The 19,973-nt window shown below is 42.7% G+C and overlaps 1 protein-coding gene across 2 annotated transcripts in view; it reads right to left on the bottom strand.

Moving 5' to 3' along the window:
• Positions 1–3,490: 3,490 nt before the first annotated feature.
• Positions 3,491–19,973, bottom strand: part of LOC135553775 (metalloproteinase inhibitor 2-like) — a 126,071-nt gene continuing 109,588 nt past the window's right edge. Inside the window, exons 1-5 of one of the 2 annotated variants that reach the window (XM_064985716.1) lie at positions 7,130–7,259; positions 5,510–5,580; positions 4,625–4,727; positions 3,920–4,044; positions 3,491–3,773 (exon numbers count right to left, since the gene is read on the bottom strand). In XM_064985716.1, the coding sequence (XP_064841788.1) occupies positions 3,600–3,773; positions 3,920–4,044; positions 4,625–4,727; positions 5,510–5,580; positions 7,130–7,259 (603 nt within the window). In that variant the 3' untranslated portion in view covers positions 3,491–3,599. Of the gene's footprint in view, positions 3,774–3,919; positions 4,045–4,624; positions 4,728–5,509; positions 5,581–7,129; positions 7,260–19,973 lie in introns of those variants that run through there. The other variant, XR_010457632.1, reaches the window with a different exon arrangement.

Below are 19,973 nucleotides of genomic sequence, written 5' to 3'. Positions count from 1 at the left end.
AGTAGAGTACAGTACAGTACAGCACAGCAGAGTAGAGTAAAGTACAGTACAGCACAGCAGAGTAGAGTAAAGTACAGTAAAGGAGAGTAGAGTACAGTACAGCAGAGTAGAGTAGGGTACAGTACAGCACAGCAGAGTAGAGTACAGTAGAGCACAGCAGAGTAGAGTAGGGTACAGCAGTGTAGAGTACAGTACAGCAGTGTAGAATACAGTAGGGTACAGTACAGTACAGCAGAGTAGAATAGAGTACAGTACAGTACAGCAGAGTAGAGTAGAGTAGAGCAGAGTACAGTACAGTACAGCAGAGTAGAGTACAGTAGAGCAGAGCAGAGTAGGGTACAGCAGTGTAGAGTACAGTAGGGTACCGTACAGTACAATAGGGTTCAGTAGAGTAGAGTAGGGTACAGTAGAGTAGGGTACAGCAGTGTAGAGTACAGTACAGCAGTGTAGAGTACAGTAGGGTACAGTACAGTACAATAGGGTTCAGTAGAGTAGAGTAGGGTACAGTAGAGTAGGGTACAGCAGTGTAGAGTACAGTAGGGTACAGTACAATAGGGTTTAGTAGAGTTGGCTACAGTAGAGTAGGGTACAGCAGTGTAGAGTACAGTAGGGTACTGTACAGTACAGTAGAATAGGGTTCAGTACAGTAGAGTAGGCTACAGTAGAGTAGGGTACAGCAGTGTAGAGTACAGTAGGGTACCGTACAGTACAGTAGAATAGGGTTCAGTACAGTAGAGTAGGCTACAGTAGAGTAGGGTACAGCAGTGTAGGGTACAGTACAGTAGAACAGGGGTTTATTCCCCAGGGTCTGCCTTTTCACATATTGAGATAGCCTATATTAATTACAACACCAGCATGATTTTGTTCAATTTGAGGGACCTAGGAAATGTTGTTTTGAAGCTTATTTCCTGCATTTCGACATAGTTTAACAAGACTGCTAACATATTTTAGATAGGCTATTTAATAATGATGATGGATATGGGAAAATAAATCCTCGACCCGATTTCCCCAGCTATGTTTTATGGTCATTTATGTGAATCATACATACTGTATTTTATTAGGCAAAGTGAACAGATCAATTGATAGCAACATAGTCACACATTGTAGAAGATTGATGCCGTGTTCACATGCTAGTCAGAACTAGGAAACTGACATTTTTGACTTGCTATCTGGTTGTAGTTAATCACGTGCCGCATTCAACGAATTAGCAAGTTGGATATTTCAGATTTTGCTAGTTCTGACTGAATGTTGAAGTGGCATACTTCCCAACCAACATCCAATTTCTTTGATTCTTCGACTTCAGGTCGTAGCTCAGCTTCTGAATGTCAGAGACAAACCAAAGATATTCCCATGTGCATCAGAGTTGCAGTATGCAAAAGTACAGTACACTAAAGTAGAGCACAGTACAGTATATTCCAGTACTGTATGGCACGTTATAGATTTCTATGTTTTGGCCAAATGCATTTCAATGTTTGGGCTCTTGGAGGGTTGGAATCCCCCCTGCTGTCTATGCATCTCAATACTCTCCACTGGGTATGGTAGTGGGAGCCAGGCGCACTGGTTTGTGTCAAGAACTGCAACACTCCTGGGTTTTTAATGCTCAACAGTTTCCCGTGTGCATCAAGAATGGTCCACCACCCAAGACACCCAGTCAACTTGACACAACTGTGGGAAGCATTGGAGTAGACATGGGCCAGCATTCCTGTGGAACGCTTTTGACGCCTAGTAGAGTCCATGCCCACATGAATTTAGGCTGTTCTGAGGGCAAAAAAGGGGGTGGAAATCAAAATGAGGAAGGTGTTCCTAATGTTGGGTATACTTAGCATATATATATGTCACGATTCTCGTCTGTAGAAGGAGAGGCGGACCAAAATGCAGCGTGGTTGTTATTCATTGTACTTTAATAAAGAAACTATACACGAGTAAACTAACATAACAACAAACGTGCAAAAACCTAAACAGTCCTATCTGGTGCAAAACACAGAGACAGGAACCATCACCCACAAACACACAGTGAAACCCAGGCTACCTAAATATGGTTCCCAATCACAGACAATGACTAACACCTGCCTCCGATTGAGAACCATATCAGGCCAGACAGAAATAGACAAACAAGACATCCAACATAGAATGCCCACTCAGATCACACCCTGACCAACCAAAACATAGAAACATACAAAGTAAACTATGGTCAGGGTGTGACAATATATATATCTACTATCTTTATGGTGTCAATTGTTGCAGTTGTGAGAGTTTCGGTTTGGACAATTTTGACTTAACATATAGCTGGCTATCTTTCAATTGGACAGATGTACAGTACCAGTCAAAAGTTGACTTACTAATTCCAGGGTTTCTTTATTTTTACTATTTTCTACATTGCAGAATATTTAAGACAAACTATGAAATAGCAAATATGGAATCATGTAACCAATAAAACAAAAACTTTAAACAAATATATTTTATGAGATTCTTCAAAGTAGCTACCCTTTGCCTTGATGACAGCTTTGCATTCTCTCAACCAGCGTCATGATATATTTCAATTAACAGGTGTGCTTTATATAAATTTGTGGAATGTCTCAATGTGTTTGAGCCAATCAATTGTGACAAGGTAGGGGTGGTATACAGAAAAAATATATTTGGTAAAAGAGCAAGAACAGCTCAAATAAGAGAAACGATAGTCCATTACTTTTAGACATGGTCAGTCAATCCGGAACAGTATTTTTATTTCACCAATAGTCTAAACCAGTTTCCTATTAGAAATGTTAAATATACAATTGAGTATTTGCATATTACCAATTGGTGCTGAAAAGGAGGTGAATATGCATGCATTGGGGGCTCCCGGGGGGCGCAGCGGTCTAAAGGCACTACATCTGTGCTAGAGGCGTCACTACAGACCCCGGTTTGATGGCCCAGCATTGTCCAGGTTACGCCGTCATTGCTATTAAGTATTTGTTCTTACTGGCGCACCTAGTTAAATACATTACATAGCTTACAAAAATATTCTGAATGGTTATTCATAGTCTACCCACTCAGCACAGATGTTGGGATATCAAATAAAGGATTGAACTACTCAAATCCAAAAATTAGTTTCACTTTGATGCAAGTGTTGAATACATTGCCCAGTGGGTAGTGAGTCCGAGAAAATATTGAAAAATGTAAGAACAAACTTAGTGACAACTTAAGAATCAAGGTTCTGAAAACTCAATCTTTGTCAGCAAGTGAGAGTGTTCTCAGCAATTTCATTAAAATGCATTCAACGTGCAGAAGGGAACCACACCTGCATTTTTATCAAGGAAGACCATGTAAAAAACATTTATTCTACAATATTGTGTCCAGCTGAACACGACCCAGGCTTTAGGATGGTATTTCAGGAACAATGTTCTAGTCAGAAACACAGACATCACACTTTTGAGTTTCAATAACACCTTTGGTTCCAGCTTAAACTGATGAATGACAATAAATTAATACTTGGAGCACTATATTTGAGGAGTAGTATATTTTTATTGCACAAGTAACCAGCTTTTAAATTGCAGGCATATTTAGCCACTGAGCAGTGAGTGGAAGGCCTGTAGAGTTATGGAGTAGTCAATATCCAGGAACTACTTCTTGGATGGATCCATCTCCCTGTACCAGTAACAGGACCCATCAAAACTCATGAGACAGGCAGAGTACTTGGCCTGGGGTCCGCTTTGGCCATCATGCAACAACCAGTCTGTCCAAAGGCACTCATTTGGGGCGCTGACGGGACAGGGGAGGGAAGAGCAGCGGATGATCTGTAGCTCAGAGCAGGGAGAGAGAAAGACCCAGATCACCAACTGATCATTACCCCAATACTAAAGCTCTTGTGTTTAGCCAATGTGACAAAGTAAAAATTGAACAAGTGGTGTAAAGTAATTTTACTATAATTCCTGTGACACACCGTGCAAGCACAGCCGGTTCGGTAGCGTTGAGTCAAGCTCTTCTTTTGTGTGCCATTCAAGTCGTCCCAGTACCGAATAAAGTTACACATGCCTATACGCATCCTGCCATCGGTACTTAGGCTGCCTGAAGACAGAAGACAGTGAGTCAACAACCTGTGGGGTAAAAGTTAACCCCCAGATGCTGCTGATATTTGATAAGTTCCCCTTCTTTCCCCCACAAATGGTTAAGATTAGAATTGGGAGAGGGTGAAACAGATCCTAGATCTGTCCCTGGGGGTAACTTTACCCTGGAGCAGGAAGACATATTGATGCAGCCTGGTACACTAGAATTTAGCATAATAAATAAGTGATGCATTAGTTGTAAAGATTTCTAAGCATTAAACATTTAAATTCTTAACATTAGGTATTATAAAGTGTAACAGGAAGAGCCAGGCTGTATCACATCCGGCCGTGATTGGGAGTCCCATAGGGCGGCACACTAGGGGCCCAGCGTCGTCAGGGTTTGGCCGTCATTGCAAACGAGAATTTGTTTTGAACTGACTTGCCTAGTTGAATAAACTTTAAATTAAAAAAGTATTTTTTCTGAAGCACTTGACTTGTACAAGATGAAGTCAATAGTTCAGAATAGGCCATGATGCTGCAAGCATAGGTTGAGCAGGTTAACCAGTGATAACAATGAACTTGGGTAACAGTGAGAACCACACCTGTGAAGAGATACTCCTTGTTGATTTCCAGGGTCACACCACACGAGGCTGAGGAGGATGAAGTGAAGATGGCGTGGATAACCCGGTCAGGACCTTTGAACATCTAGCCAATCACAAGGAGAGAACAAAGGATCTGTCAAACATCTAAATATACACTTTAACCTAACTGACTACAGCTCTCAGGCACTAAGTGTTTCCTAATTCCCTCCCTATACCCCATCCGGATGTTTGCAGATCAAAAAATATTGCTTCATCTAACCTTCATTTTTATCAGGGTGTCACACAGAGACCAAGGTAAGCAGAAAAGTCCAAAACAATTCTGAGTCGCCCTAAAGGCAACTACAAGTCACAATTAGAACATTTAAGATCGTTCCGCAAAAATATTTCAAGCAGATTCATCCAACTCAGGAGAGCCCAATGAAATATCCAGAGTGAAACATCCCTGATCTGAGAGACTAACTATAATGTCTGAAGGTCAGTCATAATGTTAGGTACAGTGAGAGTTAGTAAAAGTGCTTTATAAAAGAACATCTGGCAATTGATCAACTAAAGTAACAAAGAGCCAGACAACTTCCTGGTAGAGAATGCAGGGATGAGTACCAAACCCCCCCATCACCAGTAATAAAGTGCAGTGCATGATGTCACCATAGTCTAGGACTGGTAGGAACAGCAACTGAATAATGTGCTTTCCAGCAAGAGGCATTTCTACTGAAGCTCCTTTTTATATGGTGGAAGCTCCACAACTGCACTGTTTATGCCAACCCAGATCTGCAAACACTGAAGGGGAAAGGAGAGAACTGGGCCCCTCTGTCAGACTGGGGTTCAGGGGGCTTCAATGTGTCAGTGCAGGAAGGAACAACCACTTAATAAAAAGGCTGATCATACCTTGATCTGTTGGATGTCATACTTGGTGTTACCAGACACAACTTCCACACCAACCACCTTTGCCCTGATCACTGGAAGAGAGAAACGTGGTTTAACTGACAAGCCCCATTTTCCTTTCAATGGTCAGTTAGACACTGATGGTTTAAGGGCGTTATGAGATCTAAGACAACAGAACACGTCACAGACAAGATATTACAGTCTTAAAAATGTTGTGCATAAGTTCACCCTGTTTGGGCTCAACAGACAAGTCCATTATCCCTCCAGGTCCTAGATTCCTAGCTCTAGTCGTCTGCCTTTAATTCAACACGCCTAGTTTAACTAAACCCCGCCTGGTCTGCAGATGTTCAGGTTCCAACCAGGTGCTGGTAGGAAGACTGAGGCACAGACCTTATGACACCAGCTCCTCCTCCACCCACCTGTCTGGGTAGAAGGTGCTGACAGCGACAACCTCTTCACTTCAGTCTGATTCAGAAGATATTCAAACGATTCATCCTTGCCAAACAGATCAACTACTCCTGTAAGGTTAAGTTCCCTCTATTCCACAGCTGTCTATCATTAGGACCAGTAAACCACAGATGTACGTGTTGCTTTATCACTGGAATTACAGTGTGTTCTGCAGACATCCTGATCTAATGAAACGACAGTAGAAAAGGTTTTTACTAACAGCTGTACCAGTTAAGGGACGTGACACTACGAAAGCCACATTTGGCTGATGTTTCAGACCTCAAGATGTGCAGAGAAATATGTGTGTCCTTAATTCAAGTACAATTCAGGTTGAAAACATTCCTTTTAAGGAGCACATGAAAGAAATGAACTGTCCAAGGTAAGTGATATACAGTGGCCAAATCTTAATTTAATCATTGCATTGCATGAACTGCAAACTTGTGTATTCAAGGTTTAAAGCCACCTAAAAAGTTCACTTAAATGCCAGACTTGATTTGCACAAATGAAAAATATATATTATTCCACATAACAATACACATTGCTGCAGGACTATGTTCCTGGTGTGAAACTGGCTCAAATTAAGTCACGGCATCTGTAGCCTACCACTAGTCGATATAAATAAGTCTAGACTACAACTGAGTGCCTTGGGTTAAATGTAGAAAGAGTATTAACTTGTTTGGCAGTGTAGCCTAGTGGTTAGAGCATTGGATTAGTAACCGAAAGGTTGCAAGTTCAAATCCCCGAGCTGACAAGGTACAAAATCTGTCGTTCTGCCCCTGAACAGGCAGTTAACCCTAGGCCGTCATTGAAAATAAGAATTTGTTCTTAACTGACTTGCCTAGTAAAATAAAGGTTAAAAAAATTAAAAAATTCAACTGTAGGCATAATGTGTAGGCCTAGAGGCAAATATAACACTTGGTGTAGCAGGAGTCTCAGCCAGTGCTACAGCCAGGGCTCTCAAACCCTGTTCCTGGAGAGCTACCCTCCTGCAGGTTTTCAATCCAAACCCAGTTGTAACAAACCTGATTCAGTTCATCAACTGGCTAATTATTAGAAACAAGTGTGCAAATTAGGTGGGATCACAAACCTACAGGATGGCAGCTCTCTAGGAACAGGGTTGGAGAACCTTGGCTGTAGCCCATCTTACTGTCAGAAATATTGCCAAAATGTCCTTACCGACGTCTGCGTTGCAAAAAGCCTGTTGAAGATGCACAGGAGCGCATCTGCAAGCTTCTGCAATGTCTTCGATCTGCCAAAGGAACAAAACGACCAGAGTGATGAAACAACTGCTTACAGACACAGTCATTTTGGAAAATATATCTATAGTGTAAAATAAAATGTTTCCTTCAGGAGCTAAAGAACAGTTGTATTGTAAACTACACTAGAACATGCAAAGATGTTCCCAGACAGACTAACACCTAGAACTCTGTTTTCATTCGATGTAATCAGCCCATTTTATTGCAGGCTCTGAGCTCCTCCCACAGTCAGAACCAAGCCAGTGGTAGGCTGAGAATTATATTAATCCAGAACCATAGCAACTCCATTGGAAACAAATGCCCTCCTTAATTAAAAGGGACAACCTCAGAGCAGGCTCAATTTGCACAGTTGCCATAAATTATCTGTCTTTCGCCTAAACAATGGTGATGAACCAGAAATATCCATTTTAGGATATGCCTGTTTGAATTCCTTTTCTTAAACACCTGGGGCAACTTTAAAGCAGGCTCAACTTTCCCTACTGCTCAGTTCAGTTCACTTGCCCTTAGGCCCCTCAAACTCAACTCTGGACCTTGACGTGAATCCAGCGCCACTGCATTTTTTAATTGTTCCCCTTTAATCAGGGACTGGTTTTGACCAGGGACACCAGGTGGGTGCAATCAGGAAGAACAGAAAATGAGCATGCTCCTGAGCACCATGCACAACAAGAAGATGCCCCATACCCCGCTATTGGGCTACGTTTGCACATTTGTTATTGTATGAGTGAGGGAAATGCTTTAAATCGAGAGGAGTCATTGTGTTCTGAAAGATGAGACCTTGAGGATCATAATAAATACAGCTTTGATGTCATACAAGCAAACCACATACCTTGAATCCGAATGTGCACTTCACATTTCCATATTTGAAAACTCATGTAATTTACAGTGTCAACGTTCATGAGCTCTATGCTTAATCCACAGTTACTAGTGTGACATGCATTATGCCCTGGGTTGTCCTGAACAGAAGATTTGTCATGGAACACGCACTTGAATGTACTCAAGACTCCATTCTGTGTGCAGATTTTTTTAAATTTTATTTTATAGGTTGGCCTAAATATTTTATGGTACAACAACCCTATCAAAATGGAAAGCTCATAGAAAGAGGTAACATGTCAGGTCTATTGGGCCAAAATCAGTTATAGCCTATTGTAAAGATAATAGAACAAAAATGAATTAAACTTTTAAGAGATCTTATTTTTAGTTTATAAATATTTTTGCTATAATGACACACTTCGCTAGCTACCCACCACATTCCTTTCTGTTAGAATGTGCACATAGTACACCATCATGCTTTCGGGATGTCTTTTCAGATTTCACAATGATTCTTTAGTTGTGGACGCTACATCACTTCAATCCCTCTCTTCTTTAGTTGTGGACACTACATCACTGCACTCCCTCTCTTCTTTAGTTGTGGACACTACATCACCACACTCCCTCTCTTTCTCTTGGTCCTCATCTTTGTAAGTCACCTTGATTTCACACCTGTGTGTTTATCAGTTTCTTTATGAAAATATTTAGTGAACTCCACGACAGTAGCTAAAGCAAGGGGCTAAAGCAGCACACAAGTAGCCTACAGATGCATGCTGGTCCGGGCATGCCCTGAGCTGGTGAAGTGAGCGTTACTGGAGTGGTAATGGAGCAATATTGGAGGCGGTCGAGAAGGCCGATGCTCCAGCCTTTGGGCAACTTGCTCTGCGCTTCAGTCAGATTTAAGAACGCTCTAACTCCGCTCCAGCTGTCCACTGCACCAACAGGATGGAGCAAGCATGCCATGTATCTTTAACTCATACGTAGCTGTTCATTTTAGTCCATTGAAACAGACCCCATTTCAAAGGAAAAAAGCACTCATTAAGATCAGGTGTGGTACAGGAAACACACCTAAACACACACACAGGATAGATGAAGTTTTGTTGACGTTGAGAACAGAATGTTTATGTTTTTAAATAACATTTTTAGAACGTTCTTTGAGCATTACCAATGTTTTCTTGTGGTTTTTATAGAACGTTTTCTTAATGTGCTGAGAACATGACTTTATAAAGAACCACAAGGAAACCTGTAGAAAATGTTATGTTGAAGTACTGCAATTCCCACAGGAGAACATTGTTTCTTAATGTTCCCTGGAAAATTTGAGAACATTACTTTACATAGAACCATGAGCAAACCCGTAGGAAACATTATGCGGAAGTACTGAAATTCAAACCTAAGAAACATATGGTTCTCAGAACGTTATGTGCTTGCTGGGTATCCTGCACCATTCCCATAAAGTTTTGGCAGGGCCAGCGCGAGAAGGAATCAGTTGGAAGGGCATTTAATTTCTATATGCAGGCACGCATTTTTTATGGGTGTAAGAGTAAAGACCATAGGCCACTCGTGAGTTTCAATTTTGGGGAAGCTTACAACTTATCCTACTATTACTACCGATCTGCCGACCAGTTGATTATTTTCATAACAGCATTTCGTGGAACAGTTACATTTCGATAATAACCTTTTTGTTTTTCTAAATGTTTTTTACTTGGTTAATCATAAAAATCAGAATTGAAATTCACCTAATGCAAGAGTACTAGCCTCTGCCATATGGACACATTAATACACCGTGATTCATTCATTGGTGGCTAAATAAATTAACGCATGGAACTCAGAGATAGCCTATAGGCCAATGCAGAATGAGGCCTATAGAGTAACTTCCATCTTCAACTAAGGAACATACATAGTCCTAAACCCAACAAATAAAAACAGAAGAAAATATCCTGATGAAAATGCAGGTTCTATCAATCACATTAATCTATCTTCTCTGCCTATCTGCCCCCCTTTCTATCTGTCTTGACTTGAGCCATCGTTGGTGAAGTGCAACATTGTAGGCTACCAAATCAATCAACTGGGTTTGGGCTGAAGCTGTTGCTAGTGAACTTGCAACCTTGTATCAACTAGAGTAGGCTTATTCTGGGCCTTCAGAGTATCAGACAGCTTTAAAAAACTTCGTTTCCACTGGATATATGGGATCATCCATGGCTGGATCATCAGATCATGATATTTTCACATCGAGGCTTGGTGATTATCGGGTGTTGGAAAGATTTTTCAAACACTGTGAGGAACAATTCTTATTTGTAATGGATGTTTAAAAAAAACAGACTTCATTGACTCAGGTCTACTGTGTGGGGTGAAGAAACAAATACTGAGAAGCTCAGCTTATTAGTGGTGGACGTGGTGAGTTAAGACAATCAGAAATCCGATATCCCCTAATGGGCACTTTCCTACATTTGCCCACAGCAGGTCAGTTCGGCTTGCTTTATGCACGCTCAGGTGCGCGCTCACTCGACATTATCAGGAGAGAGAAACCAGACACATGCTCATTGCACACATCGGGCACTCCAAACAAAGGTTAATGGGAAAATGACAAAACTCGTAAATGATGGTTATGAAATAAAGTGTAGCAGGTTGAACTCTGCAAATAATGTTTCCACTCGGAAAGTGAGAACGGTAAATGAATGTAATTAATACCTGAATTAACAGAAATCTATGTAACCAAACGATGGGTATTAACAGTACAATTACTAGGCCTACTGCTACATATGTAATGGGGAATTTATCAAAATTAACAAAGGGCAAACAATTCACACAATGAAACAATGAATGTGAAAGAATTGTTGGGAGAGCTGAGCACATTCTAGAGAGCTGAGTGCATATGCATTCTGGACTGAAACGCGCCATATCCTCGCCACACACCCCTCCCCCGCCACACACCCCTCCCCTTCTCCATCTCAATATTTTAAATGATAGTCAAAACACTTTATCTCCACATATTTTTTAGTTGCTTTTCACTGACAGCCACAACTCAATAATCAAGTATTTCTACGGCCACGCGTGCGAACACAATTTCGGCCTTCCCAATAAAATAGGCCTGGCCTACACACTTGTAATTTGAAACAATACAGAGCTATTTTTTTTAAAGAAGCTAATTATACTCTATGGTTAAGTCATGGTCTCTGGTGAAGTATTTTCAATTGTTTGTTTTTTTAGACAGGAGTAATTATATAATGTTGGCAAAAAATACATTTCATTTAGGGGAACCCAGCATCCGAACAGTGCACTGTGCACCCACCAACGTTCCTTTCCAATTCGCAACTGTACTGAAACCAGATATCTGTTATAATGACGAGATGCTCATGTCTCCGCCCTAACAATGGGAGTCGTTCCAAAGGCAGGAAGGCAGGCAGGCGACAAGCTTAGGTCTGCATTTAACGCCCATAGAAACGCATTGGGCTCATTCTGCACAGATATTTTTGTGAGAGTGTGTCCTCTCGCTTCGACTCTTCCTCTCTGCTGAAACTATCATACCAGAGAAAACATCTGTGCGAGCAAAACAGCGCCACTCTGTCTTACTATACGTGACCCATGTATCTGATGCTGTCTGGCCAGAAATAGTATGACATGCCGTACTATTTTTGTCCAGACAACGTCAGATACATTCGTTCTATCTGCATGTGTAGCGGATGTGAAACCGCAAGCTTAGTTAGCGGTGCGCGCGAAATAGCTTTTCAATCGGTGACGTCACTTGCTCTGAGACCCTTGCTCTGCAAGGGCCGCAGCTTTTGTGGAGCGATGGGTAATGATGCTTCGTAGGTGACTGTTGTTGATGTGTGCAGAGGGTCCCTGGTTCGCGAGGGGACGGCCAAAAGTTATACTGTTACACATGCATGTCTGTCAAATAAATTATCAATATTTTAATATTTTATTTGGACAGGCAAGAAGGTAAGGTGCGGTGGACGAGAACACTTAAGGTCCACCCCTAATGATGGGCCTGCATTGGTGGAAGATGTTACGCAAAATAACCATAGGACGACCTCACTCACACCAAGCTCGAAGAAAGAAATGGTTCTCAGAATGTTATGTGCTAGCTGGGCTAACACTGCCTTGTTGGCAATAGAATACCTTTCAAATGATGCACACCCACCTAACCCAGATTGCGATTTATAATGGAATGTTTTTGGATTGGAAACCACAAGTGTGCTTGATTCAGTTCCTCAATGGCAAGCTAGGAGCGCTCAAAAAAGAGCCTTAAAGTTTAAGGCTATTTTCTTGAGTCATAATAGAGCATTGAAATGATTTAGGAACGGTCTACAGTTTGGAGAGTTGTGTTGCCACTTGGAGACACCAGTGGGACCTCTCACTCAAACCCTTGTAATCGTTCTTTCTTATCTTGCACCTAATCCAAAATGTGAATGAATATTCTTATTTATGTTACTTAACGTTTACAGAGTATTTTCAGATTTCGTTATTGACAAATGCTGTAAATAGTGCAGTAAATGTAAAATGCACATAAATTCAACAGTGTAATGTTTGGATTCAGTCTTGTGTCAGGTGAACTGTTTTGTCCTCACCTTTGGTGTTCCTTTCCAATTGCTACCATGTCTTGCATATCCTTTTAATAGTTCTTCTGTTGGCAAAATAAAAATGTTTCTCAATCCATACAGGCCAATTTTCACAAGATGAAGGAGTTAAGGCCCCTGCTACAACTAGGTTCCAAAATGTTACCTGGGTACCATCAGGAGACAAAAAATGGTCACTGCCACCTCTGTGTCCAATCAGATTCCCAGAAATCGCAGGTCAGGCATGGCACAAGTCTATAGAAAGCAGAGTGCACATTCCACTTTCATAAGGTATTATTTTAGCAAACAGAAAATAACTTAAAGACACATCAAAAAGTCTTTAGAGAAATGTTGTAGCAGAAAGACACAAGCAAAAGTCTTCAGAGAAATGTTGTAGCAGCCTACACCTAAACATTAGTGATCTGACCTGGAGTATCAGTCTGATCAACTGTAGGCCTCTATACACCTTGTCCCATCTGGCCAGGGGAAACAAAGTGGTGGTAACAATGTTGTAGCAGCCTACACCTAAACATTAGTGATCTGACCTGCAGTATCAGTCTGATCAACTGTAGGCCTCTATACACCTTGTCCCATCTGCCCAGGGGAAACAAAGTGGTGGTAACAATGTTGTAGCAGCCTACACCTCAACGTTAGAGATCTGAGAGATCCTGGATGCTATCAGTCTGATCAACTGTAGGCCTCTATACACCTTGTCCCATCTGCCCAGGGGAAACAAAGTCAATCAATCAATGATCAAATGTCTGATCAACTAAAGCACAATTCAATCAAATGTACATCAGCTGATGTCACAAAGTGCTATACAGAAACCCAACCTGAAAACCCAAAAAGCAAGGAATGCAGGTGTAGAAGCATCTGCCCAGGGGAACCAAAGTGGGAAAGTTATATATTTATAGCCTAAGACAATGTATTTGTCTTATGAGAAAATGTGAATGTGATCAACTTCTTTAATCCAAATAGTGATGACATAGGCTAGACTGTGTTAATGGACCTGTCACTTAATTACAAATGTATATAGGCCTACACAGGGATGGAATTTTAGGATTTGGGGCATTGGCTGTTTCCATCCATGGGCCTACATGATGCAACCCTGCCTAAAGCAAGCTCAGTCCTGTTAGTTCTATTGTCTAATCACGGTTGTCTGTGTAACGAAACCCCCTTTTAAAATATAATTCATATGAACAAGTACAAGGTTTTACTATAACTACTGCTCTCCACACCTTTTCTATGCATTTACTATCCAGACTGTCTATATTTCAGACTCTGATATTGCTCGTTCTGATAATTATTCATTGTTTTAGTTTTTAGATTATTTGTGTGTTGTTTTTTAATTTATAGATATTACTTCACTTTGGGAGCTCGAAAACACAAGCATTTCGCTGCACATCGATGTACACAAGCAAACAAACTTTGATTTGAAGGTTGCTGCTGATTTGAAGTTTTCATCCTCCCTATAGGGCCAGGAGTTTTTTCAGGAGTTTAAAACTATGTGATTAATCACTATGTCATATCCTATCCAGAGATTTAATTTCAGGTCTAAAAGGCACTTTCCCATCGGCCAAGTCAGCAGTATCTATTGGTTGCTCAAAGATTATGGTCACTTGCCCGAAAAAGTGAGTAAAGTCTCAGAGAGGTCAGAGAGTAGTTTGACCAAAGAGGAACTCATACCGTTTAACCCTCCCGTGGTCCTGGGGTCAGGGTGACCCAGGTCCTGTGTGTGGAGGGCTCCCCTTTCTGTGCTCTGCGCTCGCGGGTCAGCGCGACCGTGCCAGCCACTGGCGATGCGTGTGCCGTTGAGCGTAGTAGAGAGTCTGCGAGTGTGGCGAGGTTGTGCCCGGCTCCCCCGCTCTGCGCTCTGCGCTCTGCGCTCACGGGTCAGAGCGAACCTGTCAGCCACTGGCGAGGCGTATGCCGTTGAGCGTAGTAGAGTGTCTGCGAGTGTGGCGAGGCTGTGCCCGGCTCCCTGCTCTGCGCTCTTGGGTCAGAGCGACCCTGCAAGCCGCTACACAGGTCCGGGCGTGCCCCGCTGTGTGCTAGAGAGCAGCCAAGTGTTATAGTTGCGCTCTGCGCTCTGCGCTCGTGGGTCAGAGCGACCCAGGCCCTGTGTTTCCAGGGCTCGCGCTCTGCGCTCTGCGCTCCTGAGTCAGAGTGACCCTTTCAGCCACTGGCGAGTCGAGCGTAGTAGAGTGTCTGCGAGTGTGGCGAGGCTGTGCCCGGCTCCCTGCTCTGCGCTCTGCGCTCGTGGGTCAGAGCGACCCAGCCAGCCACGGCACAGGTCCAAACGTGCTCAGCTGTGTGCAAGAGAGCAGCCGAATGTTAGAGTTGTGCTCTGCGCTCGTGGGTCAGTGCGACCCAGGCCCTGTGTTTCCAGGGCTGGCGCTCTGCGCTCTGTGCTCTGCGAGTCAGAGCGACCCTGTCAGCCACTGGCGAGGCGTATGCCGTTGAGCGTAGTAGAGTGTCTGCGAGTGTGGCGAGGTTGTGCGCTGGTGGGTCAGAGCGACCCAGCCAGCCGCTGCACATGTCCAGACGTGCTCCACTGTGTGCTAGAGAGCATCCGAGTGTTATTGTTGCTCGGGTGAGGTGGGTCAACTGCACACAGCTACACAGGAGAGCGCAAGCGAGCCTCGTGCATTTTCGGGACTCGGTCTCCCGTGAAGCCGGCTGGCCGGGCCTACGTAGAGAGGATACTAATATTACTAATATTGTCAGCGGCATCCACCCCCCCCCCACACACACACGCACAGTGACCGGCCCCCAACCGTGCCAAGTGCGCTCTTCCCCGAGCGGATCCGATCAGTGGAGCCGAGCGGCCATGGCCGTGCGTTTTACGGCCGCGCAGGTTCTAGAACAGATATTTTCCAGCGTGGACCAAGAAGACTACTCGGATTGCCAGGAGGAGGAGGAAGAGGTTTCAGAAGACGAAGACGGAGAGGAATACAACCCCGGGCGCCGCGAGGTCGACGATGCCTCTTCTCCCTCTTCTGAGGAAGAGCCCGAGGAAGAGCCGCCCGAGGACGAGCACGAGGACCGACGCGAGGAAGAGATCTCCTCGGCCCCGGACCAACGGGAGACGCCGTTGCTGTCAAAAAACGGCAAAATCGAGTGGTCCCCCGTGGCCTACGGCCGCCACCGCGGGGCCCTCGCGATCACCAGACACTGGGAGAGGAATGCACCTTTCAGAAAAACAATAATCTACAAAGTTCCTGACTGGTCACATTAGTTTTGACTGAAATGTCATTGAAAATTGCTGTCGAGCCATGATCCCCAACACTTTGACAGAGCTTGAAGATTTCTGGAAGAATAATGGGTAAATATTGCCCAATCCAGGTGTGCAAAGCTCTTAGAGACTAAGGGCTCTATTCCATTTTTATTTTATTTTACCTTTATTTAACTAGGCAAGTCAGTTAAGAACAAATTCTTATTTTCAATGACGGCCTAGGAACAGTGGGTTAACTGCCTGTTCAGGGGCAGAACGACAGATTTGTATCTTGTCAGCTCTGGGATTTGAACTTGCAACTCGGTTACTAGTCCAACGCTCTAACCACTAGGCTACCCTGCCGCCCCAATCAGATCCTCTTTAGCCAACATCCGCATAGCAGTTGTTTTGGCGGTGTCTGAGGTGGAACCGTGTCAGAGCTGTCAAATCCACAAGTGGCTCCTGGAATTATAGCTAAAACAGATGGGGCCACATATTGCCGTTGACTGCACGGAGTTGCATTAAGAGAAAACCCTGTAATCTTGTTTAAAGTTTCAACCACCCCAAAATATCTCACTATAAAGAACACGTAGCCTATAAAACACTATATTACTACCATTACTACTGCCATCACTACCAATACTACTACTACTACTTCACAATAAGTACTACTTCACAATAAATACTTCTAGACTAGCAAGCATACCACATTTACTTCTGTAAATGTAATTTTCTAGTTGTTTTAATACATTTCATAGGTGTTCTGATTAGACAAACTCTGTTCTCATTATGGCCCATATAAAACCGTTTTGCAAGTGATTAATCACTGTCTTACCCTACACAGAGATTGATAAGGTCTGAAAGGGACATCCCTATTGGCCAAGCCTGCAGTCTTTCTTGGTTAACTGATGATTTTGGTAACTTGCCTGAAAAAGGGAAAATTGTTGTTTACACACAGAAATGCCAGAACTTGTCGGTCTCTTAATTAAACAACAGGAAAGAAGCTGAAAAATCTAGTTTTCTGACTATGTGTAGCACTACCTAGCATGCTTGCTAGCTTGTTATCACCCACATGAGGGCGAAGCTGGTGTGTTTAGGCTGGTTAGTTACCGCTAAATAGTGTATCTCGGCCTGAGTAATAGGATAAATGTGTCTCTGCTCGCCCTGACTAAAAGTTACACTTCCAGTGTAGGAGGCTTAAAAAAATGTATTTTGTGACGCCCCTGGAATTCTTTGCAGTTTGGTTGTTTTCTGTTAAAAGTTCCCTGCCTAATGGGACAACAACAGAGCAGGCTCAACTTGCCTTGCTGCCATAATGGACATAAATTGTCCATCTTTCACTTAAAAAATGGGTATAAACCAGAAAGATCATTTTTTTACTGGAATCCCTTAAAATTTTGTGGTTTTCTGTAGAAGAAACCACTTGTGTCAACTCTAACCCTGTAAGCCTTAAAGTCCCTGCATCAGCTCTTGGACCAACGGGCTCTGAGACAGCTTCTACCCCCAAGTCATAAAACTGCTTAATAGGCATAAGACGACTAAATAGTAAATTAATTGGTGACTCGGACTACATGCATTGACCCTCTCTTACAGTGACTATATTCACACCCACACGACTCCAAATAAATACACAGCACGTACTGTACACGCACACTGAACGTACACTCTCACACAAAACCCACACATGTTGACATACACTACACACACACACTTTTACACATCATATGCTGCTACTCTGCTCTTTATTTGACTATTATTATTATCTATCCTGATGCCTCGTCACATTACCCTGCCTTCATGTACATATCTACCTCAAATACCTTATTATTATCTATCCTGATGCCTAGTCACATTACCCTGCCTTCATGTACATATCTACCTCAAATACCTTATTATTATCTATCCTGATGCCTAGTCACATTACCCTGCCTTCATGTACATATCTACCTCAAATACCTAATTATGATCTATCCTGATGCCTTGTCACATTACCCTGCCTTCATGTACATATCTACCTCAAATACCTTATTATTATCTATCCTGATGCCTTGTCACATTACCCTGTCTTCATGTACATATCTATGTACCTATTATTATCTATCCTGATGCCTTGTCACATTACCCTGCCTTCATGTAATATCTACCTCAAATACCTATTATGATCTATCCTGATGCCTTGTCACATTACCCTGCCTTCATGTACATATCTACCTCAAATACCTTATTATTATCTATCCTGATGCCTAGTCACATTACCCTGCCTTCATGTACATATCTACCTCAAATACCTTATTATTATCTATCCTGATGCCTAGTCACATTACCCTGCCTTCATTTTCATATAATAATTGTACATATCTACCTCAAATACCTTATTATTATCTATTCTGATGCCTTGTCACATTACCCTGTCTTCATGTACATATCTACCTCAAATACCTTATTATTATCTATCCTGATGCCTTGTCAATTACCCTGTCTTCATGTACATATCTACCTCAAATAACTTATTATTATCTATCCTGATGCCTAGTCACATTACCCTGCCTTCATGTATGTACATAAATACCTTGTACCTCTGCACATTGATCTGGTACTAGTACCCCTGTATTTAGCTCCATTCTTGTGTATTTTATTCCTTGTGTTACTATTTTCATAATTGTTTTACTCGGTTTTGTTGAGAAGGGCTCGTAATCAAGCATTTCACGGTAAAGTTGATCCCCGTTGTATTCAGCTCATGTGACGACTAACATTTGATTTGACTTGAAATGAATAGGAGTGTCTGACGCTCGGGCAAAAGTATTTAGTATTTAGAGTATTTAGCAGCTCTTCTTCCTGGGGTCCAAACAGGAACAAAACAATTACATCACAACAAAACACCCTACATCATAAATAAACCAATACATCATACAATAAATTATTACGTTATTACTCTAATATTACACATTTACAATATAAAATGTACAATACTACAATCTTAGTGTGTGTGTGTGTGAGAGAGAGTGTGTGTGTGTGTCTGTGCACATGTGTCCTCACAGCACGTCAATACCTCTCACAAAGACAAGTTGTGATGCAGTCAATCTCTCCTCTACTTTGAGCCAGGAGAGATTGAAATGCACGTTATTGATATTAGCCCTTTGTGTACATTTAAGGGGGAAGGGCACTCAACATGTATGGCACTGAAACAAATGAATGATGATTGGCTGAAATTAATTGATAATAATAAGATTGTGGGAGCTGTTTTGGTTGACCAGTGCAGCTTATTACATTATCAATTAGTCTGGTGTTATAAAAAAACATATGTGTTATGTCTTTACATTATCTGCTATATCGTGGATTGAGAGTTAGCTGTCTAATAGAACACAGCCTGTTCTTTAATGGATGCCTCTCCAACATAAACCAGGTAGAACTAAACGTCATCTAAAACCCTAAACTTAATCTAAAACCCTGAACCTCATCTAAAACCCTGAACCTCATCTAAAACCCCTAAACCTCATCTAAATCTTGTCACGATCTTGGCGTCAGTGAAGGTCTGTGAGGGAACACTGGTGGCGCATTCCGTGTGACAGTGTGAGGGAGATTCCTGTCTGACCAAAGACGACCTGGACCCGCCCAGACCAGACTTTTACTGAGAGGTGCCCGGGGAAGATACCTGATCCGGCAAACCTCTGAGGGACACGTCTACTGAATTTCAGTAAGTCAACTGTCACGCCCTGACCATAGAGAGCTGTTTATTCTCTATATTGGTTGGGACGTGACAGTGACTTGGGTTTGTTATCTAGGTGATTAATGATCAATGTTGGCCTGGTATGGTTCCCAATCAGAGGCAGGTGTTTATCGTTGTCTCTGATTGGGGATCATATTTAGGCAGCCATTTCCCCATTGTGCTTTGTGGGATCTTGTCTAGGTATAGTTGCCTGTGACGGTCTGCCGTCCAGAGCCTCCAGCGACGGTCTGCGGTCCAGAGCCTCCACTCTCCCCTGGGTGAAGGCGTCTTTGCCGAACCTGGCAGGTGGACCTGGGCACTGTTTGATCCCAGGTGATCTCGTGGTGGTCAAAGACTTCAGGAGAAAGAGTTGTCAGAACCCCCGTTGGAGAGGGTCGTACCAAGTTCTTCTAACCATCCCCACTGCGGTGAAGGTTGCTGAGAGATACCTGGATCCACGTGTCACACTGCAGATGATCCA

The sequence above is a fragment of the Oncorhynchus masou genome, chromosome 14, assembly GCF_036934945.1.
Source record: "Oncorhynchus masou masou isolate Uvic2021 chromosome 14, UVic_Omas_1.1, whole genome shotgun sequence".
NCBI lineage: Eukaryota > Metazoa > Chordata > Actinopteri > Salmoniformes > Salmonidae > Oncorhynchus > Oncorhynchus masou.
This window is presented reverse-complemented; position numbering and strand designations above follow the sequence as displayed.